At 37.2% G+C, this 26,204-nt stretch overlaps 1 protein-coding gene, 1 long non-coding RNA gene and 2 other non-coding genes across 4 annotated transcripts; 1 reads left to right on the top strand and 3 right to left on the bottom strand.

Annotated features, from left to right (window-relative positions):
* Positions 1 to 8,204: 8,204 nt before the first annotated feature.
* On the top strand, positions 8,205 to 24,281 carry LOC138891180 (uncharacterized). Its single transcript, XR_011407502.1, has 3 exons — positions 8,205 to 8,415; positions 8,542 to 8,622; positions 23,635 to 24,281. It is a non-coding gene; the product is annotated as an uncharacterized lncRNA (long non-coding RNA).
* Positions 14,782 to 14,900, bottom strand: LOC138869793 (5S ribosomal RNA). Its single transcript, XR_011400046.1, has one exon. It is a non-coding gene; the product is annotated as a 5S ribosomal RNA (ribosomal RNA).
* On the bottom strand, positions 15,111 to 18,745 carry LOC104217466 (putative wall-associated receptor kinase-like 16). Its single transcript, XM_070174623.1, has 4 exons — positions 18,505 to 18,745; positions 18,183 to 18,404; positions 17,626 to 17,811; positions 15,111 to 16,321 (listed from the first exon to the last, which is right to left on the bottom strand). Exons 1-4 carry the CDS (start codon positions 18,743 to 18,745, stop codon positions 15,111 to 15,113), a joined length of 1,860 nt encoding a protein of 619 aa, XP_070030724.1.
* A 1,306-nt stretch (positions 24,282 to 25,587) lies between the features above and the next one.
* On the bottom strand, positions 25,588 to 25,694 carry LOC138869842 (small nucleolar RNA R71). The gene has a single exon (XR_011400093.1). It is a non-coding gene; the product is annotated as a small nucleolar RNA R71 (small nucleolar RNA).
* Positions 25,695 to 26,204: the final 510 nt, after the last annotated feature.

The raw sequence follows: 26,204 nt of genomic DNA, 5'->3' as shown, positions 1-26,204 counted from the left end.
GGGCGGGGCGCGCAAAAAGGAGGTGTGACAATTATACAGAGCGATAAGGGAGGCTATTATAGGAGTGATAAGGGTGACTATAGGAGAGATAAGGGTGGCTATTGTCAGGGATGATATGTGATGATGTGGGGCATTGTGTTGGTAATTGTTATGTGATGATGAGGGGATATTGTGCTAGTTATATTTATATTGTGTGGTGAATTCCTTGTGAATTCTTTTACATATTGTGCAATTTATTTTATAAATTCAGTAAATTTGATAATAGTCAGATATATGTTGAAATTATGACCCTGTGAATTTTGTCGGGCGGATTATGATATGGGCACGAGGTGCCGGGAAAATATAATGAATTTATTATTGGCATGTGAATTGTCCGTGCAATTGTGATATGAAATATGAGCACGAGGTGCCGTGAGTAAACGATGACGATATTGGCACGTCAGTTGTCCGTGCGGTTGTGATAGAAATATTGGCACAAGGTGTCGTGGAAATATGAAAATGGGCTGAGACTCGTATTTTATGATTTGAAATGAGGTGTCACATGGTGACTTTTATTTGAAAGAATTATATTCGAAAAATATTATTTGAAAGGATTTTTATTCGAAAGATATTTATTTGGAAGAATTATATTCGGAAAATATTTGTTGAAAGAATTATATTGGGAAGATATTTGTTTGAAAGAATTATATTAGAAAGATATTTATTTGAAGGAAGTATATTCGAAATATATTTATCGGAAAATATTATATCCTAAAGATTACTATTGGGAAGATTTATAGGCGAAAGATTAATATTTGAAGAATTTGATTAATTGGTTGTACTTGTATTCATTATTTGCTGAGCAATATGTATGGTGTTCTTGTAGATTAATATTTGAAGAATTTGATTAATTGGGCGTACTTGTATTCATTATTTGCGGAGCAATATATATGGTGTTTTTGTTGCCCTGATGTTTATATCACTGGTTGATTATTGTTGTCATCATTGTTATTTGTTTCATATTATTTTTGTACGCTATATTGAATAGGGTATTAGACTAGTGAGTGTCTTGATTGTACCTCGTCACTACTCCATCGAGGTTAGTCTTGATACTTACTGGGTACTGCCGTGGTATACTCATATTACACTTCTGTACATTTTTTTTATGTACAGAGCCAGGTATTGGAGATATAGGACTCGGACAGAGTTAGCGTGTGATCGCAAGGATACAAGGTAGAGCTGCTTGGTCGTCGCAGTCTCTTGGAGTCTTTTCCTTGTATCGTACTGTCAATTATTATTCGAGCACTATTGTATATTTAATTTCCTTAAGATCATTTCATGTATTAAGTTAGAGTTCGTGACTCGGTACTACCAGTCTTGGGAGGTTGTATCTTTATTTTCGCTGTTGGTTTCGACTATATATTTAAAAAAAATTAGCTTGAATTGTTATTATAATCGGCTTACCTAGTCTTAAAGACTAAGTGTCATCACGATACTTATGGTGGAATTTTTGGATCGTGACAGTTAAAAAAAGCACAAATATTTTCAGAACTAAGCTTGTCGAAGTACTTTATCAACTCCTATTCAATTTCGACATAAAACTTTGCCTTTTACTTTTCTAGAGTATTTATTTATTTTAAATAAAATCTGAAAAGCGGAACGGAGTTTTTTTTTTTCTTCTTTTGGGTAGATGTACTTTACTTTCGTATCTTAAACAAATTATTCAGATTTATGTAGGATCCGCGTGGCGAATACCAAGATTTAGCATTGTAAGTCAATTCTACGTCGAAAGAGTGAATTTGGAATATTTATCGAGTTCAAGTTATACTTTTTTTTTTTTTTTTTTTTTTTTTTGACAAGAGATGTGCTGATGGTAAGCAACCCCACTTCCAACCGAGAGGTTGTGAGTTCGAGTCTCCCAAGAGCAAGGTGGGAAGTTCTTGGAGGGAAGGATGTCGGGGGTCTATTTGGAAACAGTCTCTCTACCCTAGGGTAAGGGTAAGGTTTGCGTACACACTACCCTCCTCAGACCCCACTAAGTGGGATTATACTGGGTTGTTGTTGTTGTTCAAGTTATACTTGTTTTACGCATATATAGTCCGAGACGAAAATTCAACATAAACTCTGAATTTGTCACTAGCTAGATCATAAGCTCAACAAACTTAACGTATATATTGGAGTAAAATTTAGAGTCCACAGATGGACTTCTCACGTGCAGACAGGTGGCAGAGACAATAAAATAGAGGTGTGTCAGCAGTAAGGTAATAACGGATAAGATCGTATGACCGGTTTCATATCTAACAGTTCTAGGGACGCAAGGCCGAAAGAATGAATTCAGAGACAAGACACCGATTAAAAAAAAGTTAAATTAAAGGGGCAACCGTCACAGATGATCACAATAGATATTCTAACGTTACATAGTCATTAAGAGGCTTGGTGGTTTTATTTATGTTAAGGGTGAGATTTGAAGGTTTTGTCTCTCAAAATTTAGCTATAAATAGAGATATTTATACTCATTGTAATGATACGATCCAGAAGAATCACCAAGAACAAACTTTCCTTCTTTCATTTTTATAGTTTTATACAAAAATATTTATCTGAGCTTCGTTTTTAACTTCACTCCAATGGATTTCATCTGAAATTCAAGCTTGTTTCATTCTTTAAATATCTTTTATATTGCTATTTTTTATTTATAATTTTACTAATCAGATTATTTTAATTCACGTGTGTCACACCTCCTTTTTGTGCGCCCGCCCCGAAGGGTAAGATGCGCGAGGGAGTTTTTCCAATTTAAGTGACAATATTCGAAATGGGATTATTTATTTAATTCAGAGTCGCCACTTGGGAAAGGTTTGGCTACACCGGTTTATCTTGAACCCCAAATCGAGGAAATTTTCGACTTTCCAAATGAAGTCTGCGAACCAGAAATTCTAAGTAAGGAATTTTGTTGACCCGAGGGAAGGTGTTAGGCACCCTCGAATCCCGTGGTTCTAGCATGGTCGCTTAAATTGTTATAATGGCTAAATATCTGATTTAAATACATGTTGTGACTCATGTGCTTTTATTAAGTTTAAACCGCTTTTATTATTATCATTTATTTTTATAGAATTGCAACGTCGTAAAAAATGCATCTCGAACCACGTCACAATCAATGCACCCGTAGTTGTTAATACATTTCGACTCCGTTGAGATTTGAATTTGGGTCACATAAATGCGCACCCAAATTTAAGAATGTAATTTAATTAAGTCGCGCCTAAAGAGTCTAACGCGTTATTATCTTTAGGGAAGGCAGTGAAATCCACTAAACAGTCCATCCCAAATTCTAAGTATTTATTATGATCAATTATTGAGGGCCCCGCAATTTGCATTTTTTATTGGGCGAAGCTCGTCTCATTATTTTTTTAAAAGGATAATCTTAGCATGACTACATTTTCTATTTTTTTGTTTTCTAAAATAAATGAAGATAAGGTCCTACTTTATTTACATACTTTCGAGTTATTATGGTTAAGTTTCAAAAGTGAGTTGTTTAAGGAGTTTGCATGGCAACGCATAGAACATTCTACATACAGACAGTAAAAGAAGGAAAAGACTACATTAAATTACAACTTCAAATCTTTCTCATTTGTTTGCATTCATGCCTCGAGTGGCTTACAAGATGAACCAGTGTATCAGTTTGTGTACCTGGTATTTGGGAAAGCAAGGAAAGAAGATGAAGATCAGTAGAAGCAGCAGTAGTGTAAATACACAGCAACAACAACAACCCAACAGCAACAAATTCGGATAAATCGAACAACTCAATAGAATAAACCCAAAAGTTTGTAAGCAAACTAAACAGCAACAAACCACGCGTGTATTACACCCGAGACTAAACTCGCTTCTCCCTTTGTTTTTTTTTTGACTCTCTAACACTCTTGAGATTTTCGGAATGTTTTCCTCTCTCACAATAATCCTCAAAAATCTTTCAAGTTCAGTCTAAGTTTTCTCTCAAGTCTTACTTTTTTTCTCTTTATGTTCAAGTCCCCTAAGAATGTGTCAAATGACTCTATTTATAACAAGACACTAGTCTTGAATCCTCCACCCCAAATATTCCCCAATGGCATGCTTTGTTTCCCACTTTCTTAAACAAATGAATTATTCCCCACTATTTTGTGTCTTGTCCCCCATTATATTAAACAATTATACCAAACACACCCCATTATATTTTGTCCCTCATGCCTAACATAAACAATTACAATATTCTCCCCACTACATTATGTCTTGTCCCCCATTATATTAAACAATGATATCAAACCCCACCCCATTACATTTTGTCCCCCATGCTTACATAAATAATTATTCAAAATGTTCAATTATCAAACTGCCCCTCCGACCTTATTGCAATTACTATTTTACCCCTGAACGTAATGCAATTTACCAAACTACCCTCATCAGCTCTAAACAAACAATTAATCAAACTTAACCAAAAGATAGCCAATATGACCAATTTCTCAACAACTTCAACAACAAATCATATGAACACAGATGAACAACAAATTCAACCAAAATATAGCCAATATGACCAATTTTTCAACAACTTCAACAACAAATCATATGAACACAGATGAACCACAAATTCAAGTTAATGGAAATAAATTAACCATATTGGGAACCAATCCTGGTTAACTTAGACCAAAAATGAATGAACAAAGAGACAATAATACAAACAACAAAATACATGATTCAAACTAAATCAACAAATCAAAAACCAAAACATAAACTCACATTAAATCACTGGATTAAAAAAATGAACTTCAAACAAAGATGAACATGAATTAAAATCTATTTTAAACAACAAAACATGGCGGATTCAAACAACAACAAAACGATTTAACAATTTCTGGAAAAATACATAACAACACATGAAACAAACTGAAGAAATAATTAATTGAACTTCAATTTGAATCTAACAACATTAAACTAAAAATTTCACATGAACAAACTGAAAATTAATAAAACAATGAACATGAACAAAACAAAAATCAAACATTTACCGATTTTAGATTTGAGAATATCAAAACAAAATACGGATAAAAAATAAAACTCAAAATCCAACTAACCAGAAATGACCCACGACGAACGGAAATGGAAAACTCGGACAGAAAACTCGACGTACCGGACCTCGAGTCAACGAAGAACCCTCGAACTTTGACGAAATGAAGAAGCAGCGGGGAGCAACTGGAGAAGAAAGCAGAAGCAGCTGCGTGAGCAGCAACAACAGGACGGAGGGGAATGTTCAGCCTCGCATCGACTGAAGCACAAGCTTGTCGATGCAGCAGCGACATCAGCCGTGGGAGCTCGACAATGCAGCAGTGACAGCAGCCATGGCGGACTCCTATTTTTTTGGAGGAGGAAATGAAACAGTGACAGTAGAAACGATGGAGGAAAAGAAACAGCAACAGCCGGAGGTGAAGAAAGCTGAAGCAGTAGCAGCGGCAGCCATGGCGGAAAGCTTTAATGAAGGAGTGGCGACCATGGATGTCGAGCTCAAGCTCGAGCTCGACGAAGAAGACGAAGGCAAACGCGGCCCAATAGCAGCTGAAAACAACAACGTGAGCAGCAGGTGAAGCTGAAGACACGGTGACCAATGGACGTCGAGCCCAAGCTTGAGCTCGACGAAGAAGACGAAGGCAGACGCGACACAGTAGCAACGACGATGGTGGACTGCTTGGTTTTAATGGCGGACGTGGCTGGAGATGACGATACGAGGGGTCTGTTTGGACGTGAGGATGGAGGGGAAGCCATGGTTATGTGTTTTAGATTTTTGGAGAAGAAGAAGATAAGGTGGGGGGGCGGATGAGTTTAGTTTAGGTTTTGTTTTGTTTTGTTTTGTGTTTGGGAGAAAAAATGAAAAAATGAAGATAGGGGTGTTGGGTATTTGGGTTAATGGGGCGGACCGGGTCGACCCGGTTTGAAGTGGACCGGGTCATGAGGAAGGTTGGACAATTATTTGGGCCTGTGGTTTGAAATTGAAGAAGTGGCCCAATCCAATTTTTCTTTGTATTTTTGCCCTCTTTTCTTCTTTTATTTTTCTAAAACTAAATTATAAAAGTACTTAAATTATTATCAAGGACTAAATTAAGTTATAAAAGCGCAAATTAACTCCCAATAACAATTAACGCACAATTAAGTAATAATTAAGCATAAAATTGTATATTTGGACATTAAATGCTAAAAATGCAAAAGATGCCTATTTTTGTAATTTTTATTTTTTGTAAACAAACTTAATTACTAACAAATTGTAGAATTAAATCCTACATGCAAAATGCGACATATTTTGTATTTTTTATTAATTTAACAAATAAACATGCACAGACAAATACAAATAATTATCCAAAAATATCACAAAATCTCACAAAATTGCACACCAAGGAAAATTATTTTATTTTGAAATTTTTTGGGAGTAATTCTCGTATAGGGCAAAAATCACGTGCTTACAACGTGTCTATATTACAGTATAATCATAATAGAAACTATTCTGTTAGTCCAGCATGGAATTATTACAACGAATACTCAACTAAACTCATATGCATTTCTAAATATCTAACACACACTTAACGGTTCAAATGCACAAACTTATAATTAACAGTCCATCAGTACGGTTATTACAGTATAATGAAAGCAGTAAATCAACAATAGGCCTCCACTTCAACAACAATAGGCCTCCACTTCATTCATTTTCAACTGGATATTTACATACATCGAGTTTCAGGACATGTACCTGGTATGTAGAACAGAAAAATGGGATAAGCAATCAGTAACAACAAACAGCAAAATACAGCAGCAGAAAGCCCAACACAGTAATTTCAACACCTCAATCCATAAATTCCAGCAACACGGAGAAAAACCAGTAAAAATGGAAAAGAAAAATAGTCCAAAAATCTCTTTTTATTTTCTCTTTCTAGCTTTGAACTCTCTCCGTGTTCTTCCGCTCTCGATACCTTTTGACGAGTAAACAATCACAAATAAGAGAATGATGATCGGCTAAAGGGATTTAAGATGCTTTTTGAGTCAAATGGGGCAAAATTTTCTATTGGTCGGTAAACAACGTAGAAAATTCTGGCTGCATGGCACTTTCTCAGCATTAACTTTCTTGTCATTGTCTATTCAATTACTTTTCTTTAATTTCGTTTTCTTTGACCCTTCTTGTACATTTCACCGCTTAATTTAGTAAATTACTAGGCAAATGAACCGTAAGAAACTTCCATAATATCTTACTAACTTCCAAGCTAATAGCCTGTTTTGCCAAGCTGTAAAAATCTATTTATTTTGAAAAGTATTTTGTTTTTCAAAAGTGTTTTAAAAAAAAAGTACGTTTAGTGAGAAATATTTTGTGTTTGGCTAATCAATTTGAAAATTATTTTTTAAGCAGCAATTAGTGTTTGATCAAGCTTTTAAAAGGTGCTTTTAGTATATTTTTCTCAAAAGTGTTTCTGAAGAGAAACAACTTTTTTTTTTGTTTCCTAAAAACTGTTTCTGCTTCTACTCAAAAGCACTTTTTTTCTTCAAAAAACTTGGTCAAACACGTTAACTTTGAAGAAAAAACAACTTTTGATAAAAAAAGTACTTTTGGCCAAGAAAAAAACTTGGCCAAAGAGGCTACTCCCCACCTACTTCTAATGTTAAAGTTATGCCGTTGAAAATGTTGCTTAAGCTTTTGACATTTATTTGCTTAAAATAATAATATTATTATTGCTAATATGCATCTTACCTAGTTAACTCTACTCTCTACAGTATTTGATCTTATTGTGGTCTTTTAGATAATACTTTTAGATAATATACTAATACAAAAGAAGGCGGGAGACAATATTTGTCATACTAATCGTCAAGTAGACCTAATACTGTCTTCTTTATAATTTGACACTCAAAGTTTCTTTCCGAAAGATTGATCAAATATAATATATTTATCAAATATTAAAAATAGCACTTCTCGAATGAATTATTCAAACACAAATACTTATCTCCAGATGTATTTTCCTAAAAGATTATTTTGATAAATATTAAATAAAAATTAGATTAACATGATTGAAATCTATATACAATATTATATTTTCTTAAAAAGTATTCAAATATTCGCTGAAGAAAATAATTAAGTCAAAATTTAATATTTAGATAAGATATTAAGATAAGATATTAAAATAAAACTTGAATTGATGCATATATACACTCATTTCTATTAAAAATCATTTAGGCCCTTGAGTTATATGCCTAGTCTTTATTTTCTTCGGAAAGAAAATAGGGAAATGAAAATGGAGGGAAATTCAATTATTTTTCGAAAGAGGGAAGCTCAAAGAAAGAGAGGGAACTCTCATCGATCCGAAGCTGAAGCTCCCATCGTTCAAAGTTGAGGAATTTGGGGATTCGAATGATCCGTTTTCCCAGTATTTGTATCGATTCAAGGTAATTTCATGGCGCAAATCATAGATAATTCGTAGAATTTGTGACAAATAAGATTTTGACCTAGGTTTAAAAATTGGGGATTTCCAAAATTGCAACACTTGCTTATGTTTGTTTTCTCTTCAACAGATTTGCATTTGTTGTTTGTTACTGGTGGACAAGTTGCATTCCTGACTAATCCCTTATCTCCCGCCGACTGCCGGCCATCAGGTTAGTTTTCTCTGAAAATTTTCTTTTTTACTTTAGTCTAAACCTTTGCTTCTCAGAAATTTCTACGGAATTCATTTTTCTTGTTTGATCTTGTTCGACTCCTTTCTTAATCTCAACAATCTGAAATTTAGTTGCTGTTTGCGACGTTGCATAAGGTAGCAGTTTCAATTGCCGCTATATGCTTTGAAAACGAGCTCAGCTGGTCTGTTTTGTTGTAGTGAATTATAAAATATATATCAAATGATTGTAGGAGCAAAAGTAAATAGAGGTCTCATCACACATCCTCCTAGGTATGAAAAGCCTAGTAAATTAGAGAAATAAAAAATTAAATAGTGGGTTCCTTCGTTTTTATGATTATTTCTTAAACAATGAGATCTTTTCTGTACGTTGGAGCCTTTACTTTTGTAAAGTATAGAGACAATAGAGAAATCTCTCTTATGTTATATTCAAGAAATAACAAGTATATATACAAGTACATAGAGCCTTAACTATGGAAAGAATAAAAAAGGAAATCCTATAAATCTGCTGTGAATCCCTATAATTATGCTAGCTATGTATATTACATAAGATTATGTCTACATTCAGATTATGTCTACATTCATTATCTAACACCCCCCTCAAGCTGGAGCATAGATATTGATCATGTCCAGCTTGTTACAAAGGTAATCAACTCGAATTCCATTCAACGCCTTTGTGAACAATTCAGCCGGTTGCTCTCTTGTCTTCACGTAGCCAGTGGAGATCAAGTTCTCCTGAATCTTCTCACGAATAAAATGGCAGTCAACCTCAATATGCTTAGTTCTTTCATGATACACCGGATTTGATGCAATATGGAGGGCAGCTTGATTGTCACACCAAAGTTTTGCTGGTATTGGATGCTCTAACCCAATTTCAGTCAACAGATGATGTATCCACATAATCTCACATGTAGACTGTGACATAGCTATATTCTCGGATTCTGCAGTAGATCGAGATACAACAGTTTGCTTCTTACTCCTCCATGATACCAAGTTTCCTCCAACAAAGACACAATAACCTGTAGTAGATCTTCTATCAATTTTCGATCCAGCCCAGTCAGCATCTGCAAAACACTCAATACGAGTATGATTGTGATTGCTATATAATATGCCAAGTCCAGGAGCTCCTTTCAAGTAACACAAAATCTGTTCCAAAGTTGCCCAATGTTTGACCGTTGGTGCAGACATGAACGGGCTAACAACACTTACCGCAAAAGCAATATCTGGACGAGTCACAGTAAGGTAGTTTAATTTCCCAACTAACCTCCTGTATCTCTCTGGATCGTCAAAAAGATCACCATCATCTTTCATAAGATGCATATTAGGAACCATTGGAGTACTGCAAGGTTTAGCTGCCAACTTTCCAGTTTTTACAAGCAAGTCAAGAATGTACTTTCTCTGAGACAAAAGAATTCCCTTCTTGCTTCTATTTACTTCTACTCCCAAAAAGTATTTCAACTGGCCCAAGTCCTTTGTATGAAACCTAGTATGCAGAAAAGACTTGAGGGAAGAAATCCCAGCATAGTCACTTCCTGTGATAACAATATCATCAACGTATACAACAAGGAGAATAGTGCCAGCTACTGATTTCCGATAGAAGATTGAGTGATCACACTTACTCATTTTCAACCCAAACTCTTGAACTACCTCACTGAACTTGCCAAATCAAGCTCGTGGACTCTGCTTCAAGCCATACAAGGACTTCTTCAAATGACAGACTTTCCCATGCTCCCCCTGAGCAACAAAACCGGGTGGTTGCTCCATATACAATTCCTCCTGAAGATCACCATGAAGAACGCATTCTTGATATCCAACTGATGTAAAGGCCAATTCTCTGACGCAGCTAGAGAAATAAATAAGCGGACAGAAGTGAGTTTGGCAACCGGGGAGAAGGTGTCAGAATAATCCACCCCATAAGTCTGAGCATACCCTTTCGCCACAAGTCTGGCCTTAAGTCTTGCCACATAACCATCTGGATTAACTTTAACTGTAAAGACCCACTTGCATCCCACTGGTTTCTTTCCCTTTGGTAAATCTACCAAATCCCATGTGTGGTTGTCCTCTAAAGCATGTATTTCCTCAAGCATTGCATCAGACCATCCGGGATGATTCAAAGCCTCCTTCACTGTTTTGGGTACGGAGATGGAGTCTAGAGAAGCAATCATAGATCTAGACGTAGAGGATAAATGGTCATAGGAAACAAAGTTAGCAACAGAATATGTCGATTTGCAAGTACGTGTACCTTTGCGAAGAGCAATAGGAAGATTAAGGTTATCTGGAGGATCAGGCAAAGAAGAATCAGATGATGCAGGAACTGGTGCGGGACATGTATCATTTGTCTCTCGCCTCCTCGAATAAACTTGAACAATTGGAGGTCTTGCTGGAGCAGGTACTGAAGGTATAATAGTCGATTGGTGCTCAATACAAGAACTGGGGGATCGAAGAGTATCATCTAATTGTGCTATCAAAGTACGGGTAACCTGATATACTAGCCACTCATCTTCCTCCCCCCGGCTTGTAGAAATGGGAGGTGCATAGAAGAATGGTGTAGTCTCTGAAAATACCACATCAGTTGACACTAAGTATTTGCCAAGCTCAGTAGAATAACATTGATATCCCTTCTGAAGGCGAGAATAGCCCAGGAAAACACACTTCACAGCTTTGGGATCCAACTTGGTAAGAGATGATCGAACATCTCGAACATAACATGTGCTTCCAAACACCTTAGGTTCCACCGGAAATAATGACTTATTCGGAAAAAGAACACTATAAGGCACATTACCATCGAGTACACTAGATGACATGCGATTAATCAAAAAACAAGCCGTAGAAACCGCATCAGCCCAGAACTGTTTAGGAACCTTCATTTGGAACAAAAGTGCTCGAGCTGTCTTAAGTAGATGCCGATTCTTCCTCTCAGCAACTCCATTTTGAGAGGGTGTATCAACACATGAAGACTGATGTAATATACCATGTTGTCTCATGCAGGACTGAAATAACTCTGACATGTATTCTTTAGCGTTATCACTCCTTAGAGTACGTACTGAAGCATTGAATTGAGTTTTGACTTCAGCACAAAAGGCAGGAAAATGAGTAAACACTTCAGAGCGGCTCTTCATAAAGTAAATCCAAATCATTCGAGAAAAATCATCTATAAAAGTGACAAAATACTTATGCCCAGTTTTAGAAACAACCGGACATGGTCCCCAAACATCAGAATGGACCAACTCAAAAGCTGACTCAGCTCGTGTATTAACCCTTGGACTTAACGAGATGCGATGGTGTTTTGCAAATCGACATGACTCACAATCCAATAATGAAATATTCTGAAATTGAGGACAGAGCTTCTTTAACAAAGGCAAAGAGGGATGTCCAAGTCAACAATGTGCTTCAAAAGGAGATACGATACTAGAGCATGCAACAGACCGTGACTCCCATTCATCAAGAATGTAGAGATCACCAGATATATATCATTTACCAATAACCTGCATCTTCTTAAGATCTAAAAACAAACAATGATCGGGAAAGAATGCAACACAACAATTAAGGTCTTTGGTAATTTTACTAACATAAATCAAGTTAAAGGCCAAGTTTGGTAGACTTAATACGGATGGCAGGGTAATAGAGGAAGTTGGTTTAGCAGTCCCAGATCCAACACTGCTACAAGTTGATCCATCAGCTATAGTAACCGGAGAGGGTGCTTTATGTGAGCGAAAGCTAGAAAAAATATTTGGATTACCTGTCATGTGATTTGTAGCAGCAGAATCGATCACACATTTATTGGAAGAGGTGATAAGACATGTTTTATCTGACCCAGCAAAGGCAGTAACTGAAGAAGATTCCTTAATTGATTTATGATATTGAAGGAATTTTAGAAACTCATCTGAAACCAAGATTGTTGGACTAGGAGTTGTTGCATTATTATTCTTTACCATCATTTTTTTTCTTTCAATAACAAACTGATTAAACTAACAGAGGTCCCCGAAGCTAAAAGATACTCAAACAGATCCTGGTAGATATGAAATCAACAATCTATTAAACAGGATTCAACTTTAATAATCCACTCAACCAAATCAAAGAACCAAACGAATTTGTCCCCAACTCAAACAAAATTAGAGACCAACAAAGTTTCTGATAAGGAAAGACCCAACAGACAATATCAAGTCACTAATCGATCACCATACTGAGTCAAAATTAAAGATGCAAGCTTCTCACGCAGGCAGCCTCCCAGAAAAATACCACAGAATTAAAGAAATCGAATAACCAATAAACCAAACTCAAACCTGACCAAACAAAGTGAGAATAAGATCTGGTATGAGGTTGTTCTTTGCCAAAATGTGCTTCTATGATTAGAGAACCACCACAAGTTAACTGGAAATGTCAAAAAGACCTCAGATTAGCTTCTGGCCAAGGAATTTCCGGCAGCGGATTCGACTCAACTCTGGCGAGCAGTAGACCTGCTCTGATACCATGTAAAGTATAGAGACAATAGAGAAATCTCTCTTATGTTGTATTCAAGAAATAACAAGTATATATACAAGTACATAGAGCCTTAACTATGGAAAGAATCAAAAAGGAAATCCTATAAATCTGCTGTGAATCCCTATAATTATGCTAGTTATGTATATTACATAAGATTATGTCTACATTCAGATTAAGTCTACATTCATTATCTAACATGTTGAGTCCCATATCGACATTGAAGAGGATGAGTGGTCTCCTTATATGGACTTGGGCAATCCTCACCTCTTGAGCTAGCTTTTGGGGTTGAGTTAGGCCCAAGGTCCATTCTTCATGGTATCAGAGCAGGACCCATCCCGATTTTCTGATGTTGGGCCCCCATAATTGTCCACGCTCCAGATGTCTAGTCCTGGGCGTGAGGGGGGGTGTTGAGTCCCACATCGACATTGAAGAGGATGGGTGGTCTCCTTATATGGACTTGGGCAATCCTCACCTCTTGAGTTAGCTTTTGGGGTTGAGTTAGGCCCAATGTCCATTCTTCATGGTATCAGAGCAGGACCCATCCCGATTTTCTGATGTTGGGCCTCCATAATTGTCCACGCTCCAGATGTCTAGTCCTGGGCGTGGGGGGGGGGTGTTGAGTCCCACATCGACATTGAAGAGGATGGGTGGTCTCCTTATATGGACTTGGGCAATCCTCGCCTCTTGAGCTAGCTTTTGGGGTTGAGTTAGGCCCAAGGTCCATTCTTCAACTTTATCCTTTAATTTTGTATTAATCAACTAATTGATGTTATTAGGAGCTTGTATCGTTCACACTCGTTGCCTCTACCCATGAATTATCCAATAATTTTCATTTAGACACCTGGTTGTAGTTGGGGAACATCTCAAGTTGTCAGATATGTTCTAATGAACCCTCAATGCTTACATTACAGAGCGTGCATTTTCTAATTTAAATTGAGCGTGTATAGCAAAGACTTTCACAGGAAAATATGGGAGTTTTGCCAGAATTTTCCAGCCATTGTCTTCCTTTTCTAAAGTTAACCATGATTTTTTGGCCATTCTTCTTCTATCGCTGGCAAATCATTACCATGCGTTCCAACCGGTGAAAATCTTCTCAAATGCACCACTTTCTGTTCCTATTTTGGAGGATCCCCGCCTCTCACCTACACTTTTCCTTCCCCGTCTCCAGCGCCATCTTTCTCTACTGCTTTGCAATTTGCACCATTCATGCACCACTCCTTCTCAAGACTTTGATCAGGAGTGTGTGAACTCCTATGTCGGTGGAGTTCTTTTTCTTTTTTGATTTGTCTTTTTCCACCTCATCCGAGAGTTGCTAAAAAATTTTGTATTTCTTGCTGGCTGTTTTTGAGGGGTTTAATTGGAATAATTTTGGACTACTTAAAGTATTCAATTTCGCACCCCAAATTTAGGTGCTCTAAATAAGATTTTTTGGCTAGTTTTGGGGTGGGTGGGTGGGTGGGGGGTCGATGTATTCTGCTTTTTGAAAAGTTTCCTGTTTTTACGACACTGTAACAGTACTTTGACACCACATAGAATGAGAGGAAGGAACAATGTGAGGCAAGCAACCATTGCTTTCATTAATGGGGTTTTAGAAAGCGATTAGGGCCAATTATAACAACAACAACATACCCAGTCTTATCCCACACTGTGGGGAGTTTAAGGGATGCAACACGAGGACTTCCCAGGGGGTCACCCATCCTAGTACTACTCTCGCCCAAGCACGCTTAACTTCGGAGTTCTGATGGGATCCGGTGCGTTAGTGTTTGTATGATCGCATCCTTAGGGCCAATTATAAGAAAACTAAAATTCGACCCTACATATACATAAATACTAGACCAGTAGTGTATCATAGTAATTAAGCAATAAATAAATTATGGAAGTTGATCACATAAAAACACAAATATCCTATTAAATTGTTGGGGTTTTAATTAGCAATGAATGAATGATCATATGAAGATGCAAATACACTAATTTATGAAATTTCAATAATTAGTCATCAAAGAGGGGGTTTTCTTCACGTTTCGCGCTAATTTCGGTGCTTTGTTGATCACTTGATGATGTATCATAATTGGTGGAAGTGTACATTAGTACACTATAAAGGTCCTCCTGTTCACTGATCATTTCTCCCATTTCTAGTTGATTGTTTTCTTGATCATGATGAGCCCATGTACGACTATTATATTTAGTAAATCCTTCCAATTCAGTTGCCACTTCTTTCATAGTAGGTCTTTCTTCTCCTTTTGTGTTAAGACATCTAACCACAAGCTCACCAATGGCATTAAGCTGCTCCAAAGAGCCTTCTTTCAAGACCCTATGATGGAGAATTTGAAATAAGCGATTCTCCTTCACAGAAGCTTTGAAATATGCAGCTAAACTTTTTTCTTTGTTGGGTAGAGTGAGATCAATAGCTTCTCTTCCCGCTAACAATTCCGCTAGAACTACACCAAAACTGTAGACATCACTCTTGTCTGACAATCCCATTTGTATGCCTTCAGGATCTAGATAACCCAATGTTCCTGGTATAAGTGAACTCATATCAGCCTGGTCGAAAGGTCTTAACCTCGAAGCCCCAAAATCAGCAATCCTTGCTGTGTAGTAGTCATCTAGTAGTATATTTGCTGACTTGATGTCTCTATGTAGGATAGGTATAGAAGCTGCATAGTGGAGATAATTAAATGCATTGGCAGATTCAACAGCAATTCTTAACCGATTTTGAAAAGAGAGCCAAGGCATATTTCCTCCATTGTTGTGTATATGGTGGTGAAGGGTACCATGAGATATGTATTCATAGACCAATAAAGGAACTTCGGTCTCTAAGCAACAACCCAATAGTTTCACAACATTTCGGTGGTTAATTTGAGTGAGTATTACAACCTCATTTATGAACTCTTCTATTTGGTTTTGCTCAAGCTGTTTAGACTTCTTGATTGCAACTATGCGTTGATCTGGTAGAATCCCTTTGTAAACTATGCCATTTCCACCTACTCCAAGGATGCGATCTTTAGCAAAGTTGTTGGTGGCTTTTTTAAGCTCTTCAATGGTAAACACCTTATTTAAATTCGACGATGTCTGCTGCTTTAATAGCATACCACCATTTTGCTTGAAGAACTTCTCCCGTAATTTTAAGATTTTTCTCCTTTTTATACCGAAGTATATCCAACTGAAACTAACCAGTAGTGACAATAATCCAAGACCTAAACCTGCATTTGAATAGAGTAGAATATATATTAAGAAAAACATTGGGATAATTAACCCGTTGACCAATTCTTGTATAACTTATACTTAGCAGTTTACTTATTCATCCTTAAAACTTGTTACGTCATATTAAATTATATTGATAGCGTAAGAAAAAGAAATTTACACTGTCATTGCAGGTTACCCAAATAGTTGAACAAAGGAGGATCTTCTCTAAATCCAAAATTATCCCCGCCCTGGTACCCCAACCCACACAACCCCTTTTTGAATGTATTCAGCCATTACAATTTTCCCCTACAGTGAAAACACAGAAGGAATGCGCTGATGATAGTGCCCCATGCTTGATAATGGCATGTTCTACATGAGATTTGTGAGGGATATTTTTGCCCAAAACCAAAGAATAAAATTGAACTTTTGTTTTTGGATGCATATTAATTTATGGATCCTTGACATAAGTAGCTCTTTCTAAAATAGTCGTTTCACATTTCAAATTTCGAGTTGGTGTTCTTTTTTCATTCTCATTCTTTGTTGTGATCATTACCGTTTGCTGCTTATTTCCTTGTTCCCAACAAATGGAAACAGACCACTAGAAGGATGATGAATCTTCTTATCTGATTACATTAGCCAGTAGAAGACACAAATAGAAGCCACAAACCATTAAAGATATATAAAGATTGGACAGCTTTAGATGAAAAGGCGGTCAGTATGCAATCAAATTGCACTTATCATATGACATGCTCAACAACATTATTGTGAAGATAGTTTATGTGGAACATGTAAGATTGAAGAGTCTTAACATGTACTGGTTGTAAAATCTCCCTACTATAATGTGATGTTTTGTTCATAGGCCAAGTTTTCTTTTTCTTATTTGAGAAGAATTTTCCATGTAAATGGTCTTCGTTTTTTATCCCCCCTCGTTTGTTGTGATTATTTCTGTGTTATTATTTCCTGCATCTCCAACAGACAAGGGCGGAGGGAGAGTAGAACCTACGGGTTCGGTCGAACCTAGTAGCTTTAGTCCAAACCACGTATTTGTCTTAAGAAATTCATTGAATATGTACAAATTATTAATTATAACTCAGAAACTTAAATGATTTAGAATCCTGAACCCATAAGTTTCAAAACCTTGCGTTGACTACGACTAGAACTACCAAAATTTGGATTTTGTAACTAATTATTTTGAGGTTGGATCTATTATTATAACCATATTATTATCCAATGTTTATCTTTATATCTAAGGTTTCATAGAATTTATTCACCTGCTAAATTGCTCAATTGAAACTTCATTCATAGTATTGTGTTTACATACCAAGAGATAACTTCAAGACGGGGAGATCACGCTCCTTCTGGCAACCACGTCCCTTCTGGCCGTCACCAAAGTATCCCTTCGGACAGGAACACTGAAACCCTCCAGGAGTGTTTTTGCAAATTCCATCACAAGGATTCTTTGTGCACTCATCGATATCTGTTAGAGGAATAATCAAATTAGTGCATTTATTAAGGAAAATTTACCCCTTGTTTGGAGAACGGGGTTGGGTTGAGGGAGTTCACTACTGCTGTTTTCTATTTATTTATTTATTTACTTCGCATATTGCTGCTAACGTGAATTCACGAATAGGCAGTTGATGCTTATGCAAGTTGCAACGTCTAGATTTGCTTAAACTGTGAGAAACTAGAGTTTTTCTTGCTCGAAAATCCAATGGCTCGACGAATCTCTATTCGTCATCTGTAGAACTTAAACTCGAGATCTATGGTTAAAAGCGATCTATTCCAAAAAATCCAGACTTACGAAATATCCTGCCAACTGTAACAATCCAAAGTTAAAGTGAACATATGTGCATGCATAGATTAGGCTAGAACACAAACCTTGGCAGCCAGGAGTAAGGTAAGGATTACCGTCATATCCTTCCTCACAAATGCAGCGATAACCTCCACGCCCACTCTCAGAATCAATGCACAGACTATGTTCCTTACATGAATATGCAGTGGAGTTTTTAACCTCACTGCAACTTTGGTTCCCAATTGCCCAGTCAATCACAATAGGTACATCTTTCACTATTCTGCTTATGAAATTCGGGTCTGTGAAATCTGATGCACCCCGAAACGTAAACTTTTCATGCTCACCAAGGAAGGCATAGCCACAAGGGTTAAAGGACCAGACCTTAGTATGGTTAAGCATGCCATTCACCACCCCCCCCAAAGCCCGTCAATCCCTTAGGGATGGGTGCTTGACAGCAACCACTCCCGGAACAAGTCCCATTGCTCACATCCACACTTCTTGAGCACGCAGTTATACAGCCAGTGCTAAAATTACGCTCTTCAATCAACGATTGTCCAAAAGCTAAAATCAAATCATCACAGCCTACGAGAGTCAACCTGTTATCTTTATCAGATAAGGTGAAAAATGGAACTCCCGTGCCGATTCCCATAGCTTCTTGGCTAGCTAGTTTGCCATTTTGTTCATAGCAGGTGCGTGTTAAGACGTTTTTGACTCGTATTTGGCTAGTTGATATGTCGAGGACCTCTATACCTCCAGTGCTGAGATAAGCAATCGGAGGATCGGACGAGGTATTGCATTTGATGTCAAATTTACGGTTTATAGAGCAACCGGCACCTATACCGATCCCAAATGGGTAGGGAACAGTCATGTTTCCGCATTTCGGTTGGCAGCCAGGTTTAGTGTGATTGGTGATGGTGGTGCTCTCTATTGACATAGCTAACAAAGGTAGAAGAAGAATTAGGCAAAGGAAAGCCATGTTTAGTACTTCAGGCTTGCAGGCTAGCTAGCTAGTACTATATTTAGAAGTCATATAGCTCTTTACCCTCTTCATAGCTAGACTACTTAGAAGAGGGGCAACATATATTATGGAAATCAATATGAAATTGTTATATTTGCAAGTTGCACATTTCTTGGCATGTTAGACATTTCTTTTGAATTCAACAACAACAACAACAATAACAACCAGTAAAATCCCACAAGTGAGGTCTGGGGAGGGTAGAGTGTATGCAGACCTTACCTCTGCCTCAGAGGAGTTGAGAGGCTGTTTCCGAAAGACCCTCGCTCAAGAACATTATTTTTGAATTCAACACCTTTAATACTCCCTCTGTTTCAATTTATGTGACATAGTTTACTAGACATAAACTTTTAGAAAGAAAGATATTTCAAACTTGTGATCTTGAACATGCCATAACATTTGTATGGTTACAAAAGTGTCATTAATGGAAATGAGAAGTTCAAGTTAGATTACTTACAAATTTGGAAAGCCATCAGTTTTTATGGATTTTAGTAACAGGGAAATGCTGCCATAGTAAACTGGAACGGAGGGTGAAAATTTTTTCAGAACCTAAAGAAACTTGTGCTAAAATCTAATTCTTGAAAAATACAAAATCATGATTAGAATTTGTGATAGAATGAGTATTTTTGTATCTTGCTGAGGATTAAAAAATCGACTACTTGTCCATTATACATAAACAGTATATAGGTCTCAATTACTAATTAATTCCCTTATTGAAATTAAATAAATAATGCTGCAATCTTGAGAGAAGACGTGCTCTGCATTTTAGATGCTTCCAAATGGATAATAGGCATATTCAAGTGGAAAAATGATACTGTATAGCTGCTGTAAAAATAATAGCTGAAAAAATGTAAAATTTTGTATATATACATTATGTATGTTATATACAAAAACTATACAAATTTTATATATTTTTTTGGCTACCAGATGTAAATAGTTTCTGACGCGGGCAAAAAGTAATAATACCTCATTCAAGTAAAATACTTCATATGTTCTAGTTTGAAGAAAACTTTAAAGGTGGCAAATTTCTCTCTACAAGTTGACACTAAAAATTCTTCTTTGGTCAACTTGCTTTCGAAGTCTTAGGGCATTATTGGTAAGGCGAAGAATTCTGTAAATAGCTAGGCGTGGGAAGTCAAATTCATTAGAAATTTTTTCAGATGCTATCATTTTGTAGAGAAAGCAATAATTTTTCTCCCACCAATCCATAATCAATTTTACTTATCCCTTCAAGGTGGTTTCAAATGTTAACATTGTTTCAAATGAGAGTTATAGTTATAGTAAAAAAGCACAACATGGTGAATCTAGGAACGGATTTAGCCTATAGCAACGGGTTCAATTGAATCCATAACTATCAACATGGAGCACAATTTTATGTGCAGAAATTCTAAAATCGCAATAAATTATAGATATGAACCCATAACTTTAAGGATATAATGAGTTCAGTATTAAGAATCCTAAATACTGAACTCATAAAGTTTAAATCTAGGATTCGCCTTGAATCCTATTCAAACTAGAATTGGATAAGGGTGCTCTAATACTCCCATTGCATGTTGAAAGTGGTGAAACAACACTTGTATGTAATTCTGTTTCCAACTCCTCAACTCCATGGATTTTCATCTAGACACCTAATCATGTTCAAGTTCAAAACTAGTGTTTTAACTGCATCTGCATCTAATTATTGACCAAGCTTATGTAGCATTGATATTACTGAGCTAAATGTATGTATACAGTACACACGTGTATAAAGAACGTGAATTGGTAGTGGCACAGCCAACTTTTTTCAAAATTGACTGTCAAATTCCCTACTACTTCCGTAAATACGCCTTGAATGAGCCTAACAGTTGTGTACTTGTTGCTTCTCATTTTGATAGGAGTACGGGCTTGCGAGCGAGAGCCTTCAGTGTCCGCTATTTTGATTAAAAAATGACTAAAATAGAAAAAATAAATAAGCAAAATCAACAACTTGTCCATTTAACTTAAAAACAGACTATTGGTCTTAATTACCAATTTTGTTGTAGAAATATTCCAAAAGAACTTGAGAGGACGTGTTCTGCATAGGTAATATTTTCTGATTTTGGAGAAGACTTTAAAGGTGGCAAATTCCTCCGTACAAGTTGACACTAAAAATTCTCCTGGGGCAAATTGCTTTCAAAGTCTTTGCCCAATGCCCATTAAAATGGATCCTGTCATTGCAATCACGTTCAAAGAAATCTTGTACTCCTATTGATTTATAAATCTTTTATATGAGCTTTATACTTTAATTTGCTTCTTTTAAGAGAGTATTGTGTTTGCTCTTAAAAAGGATAAGGGTAGACACTTAGATATCCCTCGACATGGGTAGTAATGGCCTTCTCAGAGTCGGGGACCAATATGTCTTTATCTGCCCAGTTGCAGTCCTTTCGGACCTCAGGGAGGACATTTTCGATGATCGAGCATATATATTTTGATGACTCCTTACCCCGACCCTGCACCGAAGAGGGATTTTCAACCTTAAAGTTATTGACGACCAAACAACCCACGGGGATGAACATTTTCGAGGGAGGTTCGACAGCTGGTTTATCGGTAGCCACGTCGGCAGCGGACCTCTCCGAGTCGACCACATCGGGAGTGGTTTCATCAATTTCGGCAGTTGCTTGAAAAGAAGAAACAGCTTTTTGCAGAATATTTGGAAGTTTTGGCCATTATTATCTGGAAAAAGCTTGAAAAAGATGAAGGTTGAAAGACAAAGGGTCAAGTGCGGTAGTTTGCGTGGAAGATAAGTAAAAATTCGTAACTTATTGAGAAATCTCGAAAAACGAAGGTAAAATATTGGAGTATGAAGAAAGGCAGTAATATCTTGTAGATTCTGAGGTAGAAGATTGGTCAAAAGTAAAAAATGAACGAATGAGGGGTATTTATAGAGGCATTACTCCATTTCACATCCAGGGACGGCCTGCTCATGGCTGACACGCGTTTGAAGTCATTATGAAGCGACTGACGGGACGTTTCAAATTGTTTGTCATTTTTGTCACGGCATATTGGAAAAGGAATCGAATAGTTCTTGGTGTTTCTCGTCGTTTCCGTAAACTTACTCTCCGAGAAATGAGGGGAATATCTATATATGGATAAAACCGAGCTCGTGGGATGCCTCGATTTCCGATAAAGTGAACGGAGCAAGAGACGTAAAGTCAAGGAACCGGAGTCAAGGCAATGAACCTCTCGATCCGTGGTCCGGGAAAAATGCCTGCCCGCAGGAGTATTAGGGCCACGGCCCCCATGTCCGGTTCGAACCCCAAAGGCCTCGGAGAGCATTACCAAGTAATTGAGCATGATCAACAAAAGGCCGCGATATCCGCGACCAGCTGGGTATCACGGCGTGAATCTCGGCACGTATCGATAGAGAACCGATGAATAGTTGAACAAAAGATTTTTACCTTTTATGGAATTGTTCTTAGGGTAACATTCCCCTACTATATAAAGGGCGGTTTGGTTATTCATTAAAGACATGATAACACGCAGATCAAGACGATATACTTTTATTTTTCGCTGTTATTCAAAGTTCTTTTGTTCATCAAGTGCTTCGTTATTGTGCTTCCGGGATCGAAGACAGGCATCTCATTAAGGCTGTTATCGAGTCTGGTTTCACCCTCCACAATTGGTTTGACACTTTATCACGTCTTTTATTTGTCTAATCTCAAGCAATTTATCATTTGTAATGAATTAAACCACATTTTCCTAAAATCACATATAAATTTAATTATTATCCGCTTTGAGGGTAAAAAATATTATAAAATAATATACAAATTTTATACACTTTTTCGGCTACCGATTATAAATAGTTACTGGTGCGATCTAAAAATAATAATACTCCTATTTTAATCTGATTGTTTCAGATTTATCATTTGTGCAGGATCTACGTGGTGAATCCCAAGATTTAACATTGTACATTAATTCTGCATTTGAAGAGTGAATTCTGAAATACATGTCTAGTTTAATTTATATTTGTTTTACGAATATATAGTAGTTCGAGATGGAAACTGTATTCAACAAAATATTTGAATTTGTCACTGGTTAGATCATAGGGTCAACAAACTTAAAGTATATAATGGATAAAATTTGTAGTTCACATATGGACACCTCACGTGCAGACACGTGGCAATAATGATAGAGCGGAGGTGTGTCAGCCATCAGATAATAATGGATAAGGTTGTGTGACCGGTCTCATATCTGATAGTTCTGAGGACACAAGGCCCGGAGGAATGAATTTAGAGACAAGATACCAGTTGAAAAGAAATTAAATTAAAAGGCCGCTACAGAAGATCTTAATACTTATTCCCAACGTTACACAACCATTAAAAGGGATTTTTATTCATATTTAAGAGGGCGAGATTTGAGGATTTTGTCTTTCAAAATTTAGCTATTGATGTTAGGCTAGAAACTCGTGTTTTAGCCGTGGTATTACATTCCAATGATTGCATTTTATGTGCGTTTGAGCTCAAATGATAGTGAATTACACTTAGTACGTGTTTTATGCCTTGCAGGAAGCGATCCGGAGCTCAAAAGTTAATTTGGAGCTAAATTGATCGATTTGGAGCTTTGAAGTCTGAGTAAAAGCTCAATGCATTAAGCCGGGATCGTGTTTGGAGGTCGTGTACCAAGTTTGGATGTTAAAAGAGGACGAAAAAAGTTCACTCTGAGAAAATTGCACTGCTGCGCCGCATGGGGCGCCGCAAGGCGCGACGCAACAATGTAAAGTTGAGCTTGAATCGAAAATATGAGGCTGCAGATAAAATGCACTACTGCGCCGTATGGTGCGGCGCAACCTGCGGCGCGGCTGTGCCAATTCTACAGAGCTAGTCCTACTTCGCACAGGAAAGGTTTTTTCCGTCTGGGCCCGACCCTACTTGGTGTAAATACATGTAAAAATGCCATTTTGAAGACTTTGGACATATCTTAGACCTAGGGAGGCTATTGCGAAAGGGAGAAAACGTTTGGAGCAATTTCCGGAGGAGATTGGCATCAAATTCTTCATTCCTTCATATTTGCTTTGTAATTTAATTATGCAATTTATTTGGGAAATTATGAACAGCATTATGAGTAGCTAAATATTTAGTCTAGGGTTTTGATGGAACCTATTGAAGGATGAACTTCTTGTTATGTTAATATAGTTTGCCTGGTTTAATCTCTATTTGTTCAACTATGTTCTTGTTGTATTTAATTGATAGGATCCTCAATTAGCTGTGCCTATTTAGTGTGCATAACTCGGGAGAGAGTGCATATTTAGGTAGTTGTTGAACAACATCACTCCCAAAGTATAAGAGGGATCTATAACTGTGGGTTTAAAGGCGGGATTAGGGATAACAAAGCCTTGGGTGCAATCTAAAGTGAGCTGTAATAAACAAAGCCAGCTAGCATAACTCGGGAGAGTGCGTCTAGTAAATTATTGTGATTACTCGGAAGAGATTTACGGTAATAAGAGTGCTCATGATTGATAAAGACGATTAGGTGAATCTATGTGAAACATAACCGGAAGGGATTCCATCAATAGGGGAAATCACTACCTTAGATCCTTCTCTTAATTGTTTACAACTTAATCATAGTTAGTCTTTATTTATTTAATTGCAGTTCATCATAGTTAGTAAAAATATCCTCAATTGTTATTCAAAACGTTTGGGAAGTTGATTACGTAGAATTTAGTAAGTCTGACAAGAGTAATTGATAGGTTAACTCCTTGTGGGTTTGACTCTGGGTGAAATACTCAGATTATATTTGCAACGTCCGCGTGTCCTTTTTATAAGGCATAGTTGGGCGTGATCAAATTTTGGCGTTGTTGCCGGGGACTTAACGGTATTATCAATTACAATTGAAAGAAGTACAAAAATTCTTATTGTAGTCATTTTTCTCTATACCCAATTTTTACATTGAAATTTTAATGTTTGTTGACTTGGTTGCACATGTGCATGCTTAGAAACTCATCGAGATCTGGTGAAGTATTTGAAGCATTATTAGATCCCGAGAAAGTTTTCAAGGCCTTGAATCGGGCCAACCGGAAAAACAAACAACAACCAACAACTGCACAATTCGAAACAGTCATGGGAGATCACGAGGAAAACCCAGCGGTACCAATAGTGCCAGAGGCTGCTCTCTATGACTGGGCACAACCCACAGGTGAAATTTTGTCCACAGCGATTGTAGTCCCGCAGATACAGGCTGAGTCATTCCAAATCACGAATAACATGTTGCAGAACAAGGGACTATTTTCGGGGTCACAAGTCAAAGATCCTCAGCAGCACTTGAAGAATTTCCTATCTATCTGCAAAACCCAAAGGCAGCCCAACGTAACTCCTGAAGCAATCAAGTTGTTATTGTTTCCATTCTCAGTGACATGAGTTGCCCAGACTTGGCTAAACTCACTTCTCATAAATTCTATAACAACTTGGGATGAGTTAGTTAGACAATTCCATAACAAGTTCCACCCACCAAATAAGACTGCTCAACAAATTGATGAAATTTTGAGTTTTAAACAGAGACCAATGGAGACACTGCATGAAACATGGGGGCGCTTCAAAGGGATGCTAGTTATATGCCCGCACCATGGTATTCCAGATCTGATGTTGGGGCAGCAGTTTTACATGGGATTGTCAAATAGTGTGAAGAACATTGTTGATGCTTCAGCTGGTGGAGCATTTTTGAGCAAAACATGGAGAGAAGGCCAGAGTCTACTTGACAAGATGACACAAAATTCGGGATGGACAACCAGGAATGCACCTATTACTCCAGTGGTTCACTCAGTGCCCTTAGATCCATCCAACTCTATGGCTGAAAATATGGCCACCTTATTGACACAAATGAGTGTGAATACCTAATTTTGACCGTATTTAAATTTTTTCCCACTTATCTCACCAATACCTCACTTTTCACTCATCTTTCCCACTTTCCTTTGTCCCCTACGCTGCCCCCCCCACTCTCTTTTATTTCCTCACACCCACTCCCCTTTGTTCCCCACTCCTGGTCCCCCACTTTGTTCTCCACTCACAATTCATATAATCTCCATATACACACACACGGTCAAGGAGGGAGGGAGGAGCTAGAACGAAAATGTGAGGTAAAA

Source organism: Nicotiana sylvestris, chromosome 5 (assembly GCF_000393655.2).
Source record: "Nicotiana sylvestris chromosome 5, ASM39365v2, whole genome shotgun sequence".
NCBI lineage: Eukaryota > Viridiplantae > Streptophyta > Magnoliopsida > Solanales > Solanaceae > Nicotiana > Nicotiana sylvestris.
This window is presented reverse-complemented; position numbering and strand designations above follow the sequence as displayed.